Here is a 13089-nt window from a genome sequence, read left to right as displayed (position 1 = left end):
AGGAGAGGTGAGGGGGAGAAGAGGAGAGGGGGAGGAGAGGAGCAGGAGAGGAGGGGGAGGAGAGGTGGAGGAGAGGAGGGGGAGGAGAGGTGGAGGAGAGGAGAGGGGGGGAGAGGTGGAGGAGAGGAGAGGAGAGGAGAAGGAGAGGCGGGGGAGAGGAGGGGGGAAGAGAGAAAAGGAGAGGGGGAGGAGAGGGGGAGGAGAAACATTACCATCTTAATCCTCTACTGTTTACTCTGAGCTAGTATGCAGAAAGAAGTATTTGCTTTTATTAAACACTTGTTTGTGTGTGTGATGAGTCTCCTTCCTCTTAATGTGTCTCTTCTGTACTACTTCCTGTGAACTTTGGAGAGAGAGAGAAAGAGAAAGGAAAGATAGATAAAGAGAGGGAGAGAGGAGAGATAGATAAAGAGGGAGAGACAGAGGGAGAGAGAGAGGAGAGAGATAAAGAGAGAGGAGAGATTGATAAAGAGAGAGCGAGGGAGAGACAGAAAGAGAGGAGAGAGATAAAGAGAGAGAGAGGAGAGATAGATAGAGAGTGGAGAGATGGAGAGAGAGAGAGAGAGAGAGAGAGAGAGAGAGAGAGAGAGAGATGGATAAAGGGAGCGAGAGTGGAGAGATGGATAAAGAGAGAGATAGTGGAGAGATGGATAAAGAGAGAGAGAGAGAGAGATAGATAAAGAGAGAGAGAGAGAGGCAGAGAGACAGAGTTTGAATTTAGAGAACGAGAGAGAGAGAGAGTCACTTTATCTAGATAATCAAATAGGAGCTTTATTTGTCTATGTATTGACCAGTTCATTTTGTGATGTCCTATAGCAGTTGGTATCTACCACTGTGATCAACACAATCAACAACAACTATCATACTGTGACCCTTTCTGTATTTCCAAAAACTAGGACCACTATACCAGGCGGTGTCAGAGGAAGGCCCAAAAGATTGTCAGACTCCAGTCACCCAAGTCCTAGACTGTTATCTCTGCTACCGCATGACAAGCGGTACCAGAGTGCCAAGTCTAGGTCCAAAAGGCTCCTTAGCAGCTTCTACCCCCAAGCCATAAGACTGCTGAACAATTCATCAAAGGGCCACCCGGACTATTTACATTGAACCCTCGTTTTTTACGCTGCTGCTACTCGCTGTTTATTATCTATGCATAGTCACTTTACCTCTACCTACATGTACATATTATCTCAATTACCTCGACTAACCTGTAACCCCGCACATTGACTCGGTACCCCCTGTATATAGCCTCGTTATTGTTATTTTATTGTGTTACTTTTTTCACTTATGTTTATTTAGTAAAATATTTTTAATTTCTTATATTTTTAACTGCATTGTTGGTTAAGGGCTCGTAAGCAAGCATTTCACATGTGACAAATACAATCGGATTTGATTCGATTTCACTTTAATATTTATTTCGCTTTTTTCATATTGAAGGAATGGGATGTGAATATCTTTAACTGTCTTGTCAACTATTGTATTGAGTTAATACAGTGATATTTACATTCATATTGTCTTTGTCTCTCTCTGGCTAGGATTTTGATGACTTTATCTTTGCGTTCTTTGCGGTGGAGATGGTCATCAAGATGGTGGCGCTGGGCATCTTCGGCAAGAAGTGTTATCTAGGAGACACCTGGAACAGACTCGACTTCTTCATCGTGCTGGCCGGGTGAGTCGCACTCTCACACAGGGACAGAGGGAGTCCGTAGCCAGAACATGCTGTGACTCACGACAACGACAGAGAGAGAGCCTACATACAGTCTGTCTGGATAACATGGGGCTTAGTGTGTGTGGGTGTGCATCCCTTTGTTTCACATTGTTGCAGTGTCTGCAAAAACGCCAACCCTGTCTCCCTCACAAGAACCCACAGCCAAACTCAGACAATAGTAACCAAGGTAACGGGTTGTCGGGTATACACCTCCTGGCAACGGTTGCTAGTTCCGTTTAGGAGTGTTCTGAGGGAGTGTCTGTTTCTGAAAAGGAAAGTAATTATAATCACTGCCAAAGAGCATTTCTCAGCACACCGTGTATCTGCGTGTGTGTGTTTGTGCGTGTGTGTGTTTGTGTGTGTGTTTGTGTGTGTTTGTTTGTATGTGTGTGTGTGTGTGCGTGTGTGTTAGCAGGCTTGATAATGAAGTGCACACATCAGCTTGATTACACTCAGTGTTTGATTGATCAGAGTAAGTCAGTCTCGTGTGCCATTCATTGATTTAATGTTCATATTACTAAACTTCTCTTTTAGTATTTTCTTTGGCATCACAGTCTGTGAAGGATATTGATGTGTTCAACTTCATATTATAAATGGTATAGGGGATGTAAAGTGAAGGTTGAAGGGTTAAGAAGGGTGAGGAGGGGGTGAGGGCTGAGGTGGGGGGTGGGAAGATGATTTGGGATGAAGGGGTTGATTGGGAGACAAAATAGTGTGAAAAGAAAGATGACGATGTTAGAAAAGAGAGGGATGCTACTTCTCTAGTTTGGTGCAGGGGGACAGGGGGCACGGGAGTGAGGCCAGCTCTCTCCACCTCTCTCCACCTCTCTCCAGCCATCACCTCTCTCCACCTCTTTCCACCTCTTTCCACCTCTCTCCTCCTCTCTCCACCTCTCTCCACCGCTCTCCACCTCTTTCCACCTCTCTCCACCTCTCTCCATCTCTTTCCACCGCTCTCCTCCCTCTTCCTCTCTTTTCCCTCCTCCTCAGATGAGTTTTGTAGGATCCCAAGTCAATAGTGTAGTGATTCTCAGGTAGTCTCAGACAGAGAGACACTTCCACACATCGATCTGTCACCACAGTGGGAGTAGAGACTTTCCTCTGCTAGGGGGAGATACTACTGATAGATACTGAGGAGAGAAAGGTGGAGATGGAAGGAGGGAGGGAGAAAGAGAGCAGGAGGGTGCATTGAGGCAATTTAGAAGGCAAACAATGTGACCACAATATCAACATCACATACAGCCACTATACATACATTACAATATGTCATAGTTATATGGGCAAGGGTTGTAGAGGGTGAATGATAGACAGACACAATGATAACACTCTACATTAGTTTGTTAAAGGTTTCCTTGAAAGAAAACAGATATCATTGACCTCCTACCATAAATACAATCACTGACTGACAGAGAGCTGCATAGAGAGGGAGAAAAACAGGAAACAGAGAGAGGCAAGAGAGAAGCAAACCCAATCCTCATCTCTACCCTCTCTCTCTCTCCCCCTCTCTCTTTCTCTCTCTCTCTCTCTCTCTCTCTCTCTCTCCCTCTCTCTCCCTCGCCCTTTCCCTTACTCTCTCTCTCTCTCTCCCTCTCTCTCCCTTTCTCTCTCTTCCTCTCCCTCTCTCTCTCCCTCTCTCTCTCCCTTTCTCTCTCACACTTAGTTTTTTCTTCCTCCCTGCATTTTCTACTCCTTCATTTATTGATCAGACTGATACCACACTTGTTTGTGTGACAAAGGAAAGGTTAGATTACATTTTGCACAACACTTAGAGTTGCATTTTAACATTATCTCAGGTAACATATGGTCCCACTCTACGGAGTGTAAAAACTACTCTGTTTATAATGTTACATTTTGAGTGTTAATGTAACACTCCATAGTGTAAAAAAAAAATAAGCCTTACATTTGCCAGTGTTACTCAAATGTATCACTATGGGCGTAATTAACACTCACTGTGTTATTTATTTTCAACACTAGTGTTAACTCTAGAGTTAACTCCTATTAGTGTTATGCAAAAACACTGTTACAGTAATTTATTTATGGTGTTGTTTAGGATATTTCCCATGGTGCATTTTCTTGTGTGAATTGTAGCGTTACCACCCATGACTGGATTTGTTAGTAACAGAGACATGGCTGTTGAACTCTTTCCTTCTAAGGTATTGTGGCTTTCACCAAATGAGCATCGAAGTGAATGTAATTATTAAAAAAAAATACTTCATAATATTACATATATCGTTAGGCCTAGACTTACTCAAACACAGTGGTGTTAGAAACATTCTGGTTTACTAATTAGAGGCCACATCATGCTGGCTGGCAAAGTGACATGTAACTCCTATTGGAATCCAGCAAGAGTTAGAAAATACAAAATATAACATTTGTATTCACCCGCTATCTGCATTCATAATGACTGCCAGGGTTAGGAACAGTCTGAGGAGACTACCTAAACCATGTAAACTGGAACAACCATTCCAGTAATGGGTGAAATATATCAAACTGACAGATTGGATTTGTTTAGACAAATGAATGTTATTTATCTTTGTGTACCATAAGATCAATAAATCAATCAATGTACATGCAAAAACAAGGAAATAAAATTATCTACCTGCATAGCAAGCTGGAAAATATAATAATTCTCGCCACAGTGTAAAACAATAACTCTGGTTATTAACACAGGGTGTTCATTTCCCTCCATTAACTGTGTGTTAATTTGAAAGTAACTCCTGAATCAAAACTGCAAAAAATTTACATTGGCCAATTTGCTGAGCAGTCTATTTCTCTGAGTGAATGTGTTCTCTCTCTCTCTCTCTCTCTCTCTCTCTCTCTCTCTCTCTCTCTCTCTCTCTCTCTCTCTCTCTCTCTCTCTCTCTCTCTCTCTCTCTCTCTCTCTCTCTCTCTCTCTCTCTCTCTCTCTCTCTCTCTCTCTCTCTCTCTCTCTCTCTCTCTCTCTCTCTCTCTCTCTCTCTCTCTCTCTCTCTCTCTCTCTCTCTGGGACACATGTTTACATTGCCAAAGCAAGTGAAATGGATAAACAAAAGTAAACTAAACAATATAAAGTGAACAGTAAATTTTAAACTGACAAGTTCCAAAATAATAGAGACATTTGAAATGGCATATTATGTCTATATACAGTGTTGTAACAATGTGCAAAAGGGAAAATAACCATATGGGTTGTATTTAAAATGGTGTTTGTTCTTCACTGGTTTGGGTCAGTCACGGTGGTCAGGTATTCTGCCACTGTGTACTTTCTGTTTATGGCCAAATAGCTTTCTAGTTTTCTAAGTTTTTTTGTTAATTCTTTCCAATGTATCAAGTAATTACCTTTTTGTTTTCTCATGATTTGGTTGGGTCTAATTGTATTGCTATGATGGGGCTCTGTGGGGTCTGTTTGTGTTTGTGAACAGAGTCCCAGGACCAGCTTGCTTAGGCGACTCTTCTCCAGGTTCATCTCTCTGTAGGTGATGGCTTTGTTATGGAAGCTTTGGGAATCAATTCCTTTTAGGTGGTTGTATAATTTAACGTCTCTTTTATTCCGTTGTACACAGAGGATTTTTTTTTCAGAATTCTGCATTTGGAGTCTCAATTTGGTGTTTGTCCCATTTTGAGAATTACTGGTTGGTGAGCGGACCTCAGACGTCATAACCATAAAGGGCAATGGGTTCAATTACTGATTGAAGTATTTTTAGCCAGATCCTAATTGTTATGGCATAGAAAGCCCTTCTTGTCTTATCTCACAAATTGTTCACAGCTCTGTGGAAGTTACCTGTGGCGCTGGTGTTTAGGCCGAGGTATGTATAGTTTGTGTGCTCTCGGGCAACGGTGTCTAGTTGGAATTTGTATTTGTGGTCCTGGCGACTGGACCATTATTTTTGTCTTGCTGAGATTTGCTGTCAGGGCCCAGGTCTGACAGAATCTTTGCAGAAGATCTAGGTGCTGCTGTAGGCCCTCCTTGGTTGGGGACAGAAGCACCAGATCATCAGCAAAAAGATTCTAGTAGGGTGAGGCCGGGTGCTGCAGACTATTCTAGTGTCCTCGCCAATTCGTTGATATATATGTTGAAGAGGGTGGGGCTAAAGCTGCATCCCTGTTTCACTCCATGGCCTTGTGGAAATAAATGTGTGTTTTTTGCCATTTTTAACCACACACTTGTTGTTTGTGTGCAGCAGACCCTCATGCCAAATTGAGTCCAAACTTTTTTTTAAGTCAACAAAGCATGAGAAGACTTTGCCTTTGCCTTGGTTTGTTTGTTTGTCAATTAGGTTGTGCAGGGTGAATATGTGGTCTTTAGTATGGTAATTTTGTAAAAAGCCAATTTAACATTTGCTCAGCACATTATTTTTGCTGAGGAAATATACGAGTCTGATATTAATGTTAGTGCATCGGATTTTCCCAAGGTTATTGTTGCTGCATATCCCACTGTAGTTATTTGGGTCAAATTTGTCTCCACTTTTGTGGATTGGGGTTATCCGGCCTTGGTTCCAAATATTGGGGAAGATGCCAGAGCTGAGGATGATGTTAAAGAGTACAGTAACAGTCAACAGTTTGGACACACCTACTCATTCCAGGATTTTTCTTTATTTGTACTATTTACTACATTGTAGAATAATAGTGAAGACATCAAAACTATGAAATAACACATATGGAATCATGTAGTAACCAAAAAAGTGTTAACCTCTCTAGGGGGTTTGGGACACTACCGTCCCACCTGGCCAACATCCGGTGAAATTGCAGAGCGCCAAATTCAAAAACAGAAATACTCATAATAAAAATTCATAAAACATACAAGTGTTATACATCGGCTTAAAGATTAACTTCTTGTTATTCCAACCGCGGTGTCAGATGTCAAAAAGGCTTTACGGCGAAAGCATACCATGCGATTATCTGAGGACAGCGCTCAGCATACAAAACATTACATACAGTTACCAGCCAAGTAGATTAGTCACAAAAGTCAGAAATAGCAATAAAATTAATCACTTACCTTTAATGATCTTCGTGGATTTTCCTCAGGTTTTCGCCTGCCATATCAGTTCTGTTATACTCACAGACATTACTTTAACAGTTTGTTTGGCATGTCTCTTGTGATGCAGCTCACAGCAGCACTGACGAATGTGTTGAAATGACAACTCAGTGTTTTTTTCCATGCTGGCTGAAGACCAAACTAGCCAATAATACCACCATAGACCACCCTCGTTTGGTTTCCATGTGCCAAATATTTTTCAATTGTGCTGTGATGTTTTACATAAATGTTTAACATTTCTAATCATATAGTATCCACAGACTGTGAGTTAAAGATAAAAACCTTTCATACGATTATTAATATATTATTTATTGAATGACTATGGCTTTCCAAATCGCCCAACACTGCTATTTGTAAGGTTAACTTTAAAAACTCTTGACGGTCGCCTAGGATCGCTACAGCGATTTTTGAAAAAAATTCGTGCCCATTTTAAACGGCCTCCTACTCAAACTTAGAAGCTAGGATATGCATATAATTAATACTTGTGGATAGAAAACACCCTAAAGTTTCTACAACTGTTTGAATGGTGTCTGTGAGTATAACAGAACTCAGATGGCATTCAAAACCCCGAGACCGATCGTAACAGGATGTGGAATTCTGAATTGCGGACTCAACTTAACCACTTATCCTGTAAATCACACAGTGAGCAATGGTTCATTGAGCACTTCCTATTGCTTCCACTAGATGTCCCCAGTCTTTACAAAGTGGTTTGAGTCTCCTACTGTGAAAACTGAATGAATGAGACGCTGTTGAAATTGGTCACATGAGGAGGGCCATCACCATTATGACGCCGGCGCCCCTGGCTACCCTCCCCTTTCGAAACATTTTGAAAGACAATGCAATCATCCCCCTTGAATCTTATTGGAGCTCTGGTTGAAAAAGGCCCTAAATATTTATGTTATACAACGTTTGACATGTTTGAACGAACCTAAATGAAAAAAAAATGCATTTTCTCGAAATAGCTGTCCCGCGGCCGACGGGGCTTTTGGATCAGCCTTCAGACGCGCTAACAAGAACAAGCTCTTGGAACATAAAGGAGTAATTTTTTCGAACGAAAATACATTTGTTGTGGACCTGGGATTCCTGGAAGTGCTTTCTGATGAAGACAACCAAAGGGAAGGGATTATTGACAATAGTATACAAGACTAGATGTGATATGCGATTGTTCCAAGATGGCGCTGACCTGTATTACTAGGTAATTTTCTGAGTATCGCATCCCCTTTTATCGCAAAGTGTGATTACCCAGTAAAGTTATTTGTTAAATCTGGCATTACAGGTGCTCTCAAGAGATATTCATCTATAAATCTTAGAATGACAATATTACATTTTAAAAATGTTTTCAAATAGTAACTTAGTAAATTGTAGCACTGTTTCACCGGATGCATTTGAGGGAAAATAGTTAGTCAACGTTACGCGCCGATGTAAAATGCTGTTTTTTAAATATAAATATGAACTTTATTGAACAAAAGAATGCATGTATTGTGTAACATGATGTCCTAGGAGTGTCATCTGATGAAGATTGTCAAAGGTTAGTGCTGCATTTAGCTGTTTTTTGGTTATTTGTGATGCATGTGTTTCGTTGGAAAATGGCTATGTGGCTACTTTTACGATATACTCCTCTAACATAATCTAATGTTTTGCTTTTGCTGTAAAGCCTTTTTGAAATCGGACAACGTGGTTCGATTCAGGAGAGGTGTATCTATATTAAATATTGTTATGCTAATGTCGATAGGAGTTTTTCGCTGGATGTCCGTCCCGCTTACGGGACGAGACCGTCAAGAGGTTAAGTGAACGTTGTGATTTTTTTAACCATTCCTGAACATGTGACCAGATACCAGTTACATAGGGGCAAAATCTGTTGTATGCCCCATATACATAGTATTCTGTTTGAAATAATTTTGCATAATAATTTACATAGAAAAACTTGAAGTGTTGAATCAAGTGTTGTATTTTGTACCAGTTCATAAACCATGTGCAAAGGAATCGGTACATCCCATTTATTTTGCAACCTGTTAACATTTTTGTCCTCAAATGAAACCGGTATATTTTTCTATTTATGCCAATTCCTTTAAACCAAATTGTATCTTTAATATATGGCAGGCAAACAAGTTCCCTAGCCTGCTCCAGCTCCAGCCTTTCCGTTCACCTTCACACTCCTGGGCCAGACTATACTTAATCATAGGACCTACTGAAGAGATAAGTCTTCAGTAAAGACTTAAAGGTTGAGACTGAGTCTGCGTCTCTCACATGGGTAGGCAGACCATTCCATAAAAATGTAGCTCTATAGGAGAAAGCCCTACCCCCGGCCGTTTGCTTAGAAATTCTAGGGACAATTAGGAGGCCTGCGTCTTGTGACCGTAGCGTACGTGTAGGTATGTACGGCAGGACCAAATCGGAAAGATAGGTAGGAGCAAGCCCATGTAATGCTTTGTAGGTTAGCAGTAAAACCTTGAAATCAGCCCTTGCCTTAACAGGAAGCCAGTGTAGGGAGGCTAGCACTGGAGTAATATGATCAAATGTTTTGGTTCTACTGTTGTTCTCCTCTGCTGTCATCCGGAATCTGGTGACTTGTTGTGTAGTCCTGAACAGTCCTGAACAGAACTACAGAGTTTATTCTACTTCCATTCACTCTGGAAAATGCTCCTTTGAAGATAGGCTAGCCAGCCATGTTGATGGTTGCCAATGGGGTGATAAGAGTAGTAGAATACGATGGTTTGAAGAGAGTAGTAGAATGGTCCCACTTAAATTGTTGTGTGTCTGATAATCTACCATTTATATAGGAGTGGTTAAAACATGCTAATAATGGTCCCACTTAAATTAGCTTTTCTGTTCCGTCAGCCTGACAGGCTCTCTGACATTACTCAGGGGCGTGGCTTGTCACTCGTACAAAGTTATGTAAAACTATTATCTTTTATGGCTCCTAAAATCATATCCCTCTCTTAACCTTTCTGGGAAGGGGGTTCCTCTAGCGGAACACCTGGCCTACAGACAGTGAAATTGCAGGGCGCCAAATTCAAACAACAGAAATCTCATAATTAAAATTCCTCAAACATACAGGTATTATACACCATTTTTTTTAGGGGTGGATCAGCTTAATATTGCAGAAAGAATATTGCTTCCATCAATGTAATTGTCTGCAGCATTTCCAATCCCCCATATATTTTTGGGGTAAATATATATATCCATACACGCATGCATACATATACACATATATACATACACATACCTATATAGACATACATACTTTTTAAAGAATATACCTTTATTATTATTCCCTGCAAACCCTACCACCCTTCCCCCTATTGGAGTAAACTAATAAACACTTCGGCTTTTACCTTCAATTTATTCGTATTATACATATTTAACAAACACAGTCTATTTTTATTTTTTTAGGCCTTCCTCTATTTCTGATGTTGATCCAGTTTGATTTCTATTTGTAACTGTGCTATTTCACAAAAGTTCTGAACCTATATACATTTTACAGACCCCGTATGTTTTACATTGTTTATCTTGTTATTAGTCCCACCCTTCAGCTCTATTCAAGCCCTCCCATCTATCTCTCAACATCATCCATTTCGGATTTCTATTTGCCATATATTTTCAACTGTGCTGTGATGCTTCACAAAACAATTGAACCTTTCTATTCTCATAGCTTCTACAGATTGTAAATAAAAAATAACATTTTTGCTAAAATAATTATTATATTATTGATTGATTGACTATGGCTTTTCAAATCACCCAGTATTGCTATCTGGAGCGTTAGTTCTAGGCAAATGTTGCAATTCTTCAGCCATTCCTGGACCTGTGACCAAAAACGAGCTACATATGGACAATACCAAAATAAATGAGCTAATGACTCTGCCTCCGCACAACAGAATCTGCAGAGCTGGGAAGATTGTATCCCCCATATATAAAACATTCTATTAGTTGCAAGAATTTTGTATAGTAATTTAAATTGAAAAATTCGAAGTTTTGAATCCGGCGTTGTTTTGCGTATCAATTCATAAACCATGTGCCATGGAATGGGTACATCGAAAATCTCTTCCCAACTATTTTGCAATTTATATGGCACAGCTGTCAGTTTTTTGGTCCTTAAATGAAATTGGTATATGTTTTTATTTATCACACTTTTCTTTAACCATTTATGTTCTTTAATACAGGGCCGACATACAAGTTCCTTACTTTTTTCCCCTTCTACTTGCCTCTTCCATTTTTGTGGTAATGCTGCAATTAATTGATTGTGATTTTGGGTAGAGCAGGCATTTTCATATGTCTGTGTTAGCTGCATGTGTGACATACCCTACACCAGTCCTATTCATAATATAATTCACTAAAATGATACCTTTTTTAAACATTTCTACTATATTTGAATTTAACCACAATATTTGTTGTATTATTTGTTCTGTCCTTTCAGGTGGATTAAACAGAAATTTCAACCAACTTTCTAAGGCTTGTTTAAAAAATAAAGATATTTTGGAGACAATTTCCTTTTCAAACAACCGAAAGTGGGCAGGTGTAATCTGAATAAAGGGAAAAAGGCCCTTCTTGAACATAGGATGAGACATTTTGTACCAATTTACTAGAAAACCAGTTTGGATTTAAGTATAACTTTGGTATGACTGATGCCTTTAGTGAGAGGTCTAATGCTTTAATATTTAATCATTTCTGCCCTCCGAATTCATATTCGTTATATAAATAGGCCCTTTTAATTTTATCTGGCTTGTCGTTCCAAATAAAATTGAATCTTTTTTGTTTCATATAATTTAAAAAGCAGGTCACTAGGTGTAGGCAAAACCATAAGCAAATAGGTAAACTGTGATATGACTAAAGAGTTAATCAGGGAGATTTTTCCATAAATAGACAGGTATTTTCCTTTCCATGGTAGCAAGATCTTATCTACTTTTGCTAACTTTCTATAAAAATGTATTGGAATGAGATAATTTCTTTATTTTGGGATTTGTATACCCAGTATGTCCACATCTCCGTCAGACCATTTAATTGGTAAACTACATTGTAATGTAAAATTTGCATTTTTTAGTGATCCAATACGTAATATTGTACACTTATCATCATTTGGTTTTAATCCAGAGAGGATAGCAAAAGTATCTAGATCCTCTATGAGGCCGTGGAGAGACTCTATTTGTGGTTTTAAAAGAAAACATGAATCTTCGGCGTACAATGACACCTTAGTTTTTAAGCCTAGGATTTCTAATATCTTTAAACCTCTTGGGGATCTTATCCCGTTAATGGAATTCATTGTCAAGTGACCATAGCGGGAAATTCAAAACTGCAAGAATCTAATAATTTCAATTTCTCAAACAATCAACTATTTCTCACCATTTGAAAGGTAAACATCTCCTAAATCCAACCACATTGTCCGATTTCAAAGAGGCTTTACGGCGAAAGCATAAAGTTAGGTTATGTTAGGAGAGTACATTGAAAATAGCTGTGTGTAATGTTTTGTCAATTCAAAGACAGGCGTCAAAACAGATAACCAGCTAAAATTATGCACTAACCTTTGACAATCTTCCTCAGATGACACTCCTAGGACATTATGTTACACAATACATGCATTTTGTGTTCCATCAAGTTCATATTTATATCCAAAAACAGCATTTTACTGTAGCGGTGAAATTCAGATTTTTTTCTTCTCTGAAATGCTTCCGGTGAACAACGTTACAATTTACAAAATTACTATTCGAAAACATTGGTAAATTATAATATTGTCATTCAAATAATTATAGTTTAACATTTCGTAAATGCTACTGTCTTGCCAGATTTCAAAATAACTTTACTGGGAAATCACAAGTTGCAATAAACCGGGTGCTGTGCTAAGAACAATAGGCTAGGCTATATAGGTTAGCATCATCTTGTAACCATGTAATATCAATAATACTATTGTCAATAATCCATTACCTTTGATTATCTTCATCCATTGGCACTTCCAGGAATCCCAGGTCCACAACAAATGTGGTTTCTTTTGACAAAGTTCATAATTGATGTCCAAATAACTCCAAGTTGTTAGGCTTCGGTGGCTACTAAAAAGTAGCGCGGGGGGGGGTGGGAAGTCACGGCGAAAAGTTTAAAAAGTAAAAAAAATAATCTATTTACATTCGTTCAAACATGTCAAACGTTGTTTAGCATCAATCTTTAGAGCCATTTTTAACGTGAAACATCAGTAATGTTTCAACCCGACCTCTCCTGTGTCTAGAAAAACGTTTTTGAAAAATGTCTCGCGTCACATGATTGCGCAGGTGCGGTCAATAATGAAGTAACGACATCCCAGGGAGGTCAACTTCTCTTCCTTGTTATCCGGTCTCTGTTCATCATAGACGCTTCAAACAACTTTATAAAGATCGCTGACAGCTAGTGG

General features: G+C 39.3%; 1 protein-coding gene across 1 annotated transcript in view; it reads left to right on the top strand.

Annotated features, from left to right (window-relative positions):
• LOC115163176 (voltage-dependent T-type calcium channel subunit alpha-1G-like) overlaps positions 1-13089 on the top strand; it is a 214295-nt gene that overhangs the window by 33866 nt on the left and 167340 nt on the right. The window contains exon 2 of the mRNA XM_029714847.1: positions 1533-1666. Within this exon, the coding sequence (XP_029570707.1) occupies positions 1533-1666 (134 nt within the window). The remainder of the gene's footprint in view (positions 1-1532; positions 1667-13089) is intronic.

This window comes from Salmo trutta, chromosome 2 (genome assembly GCF_901001165.1).
Source record: "Salmo trutta chromosome 2, fSalTru1.1, whole genome shotgun sequence".
NCBI classification, from domain to species: Eukaryota; Metazoa; Chordata; class Actinopteri; order Salmoniformes; family Salmonidae; genus Salmo; species Salmo trutta.
This window is presented reverse-complemented; position numbering and strand designations above follow the sequence as displayed.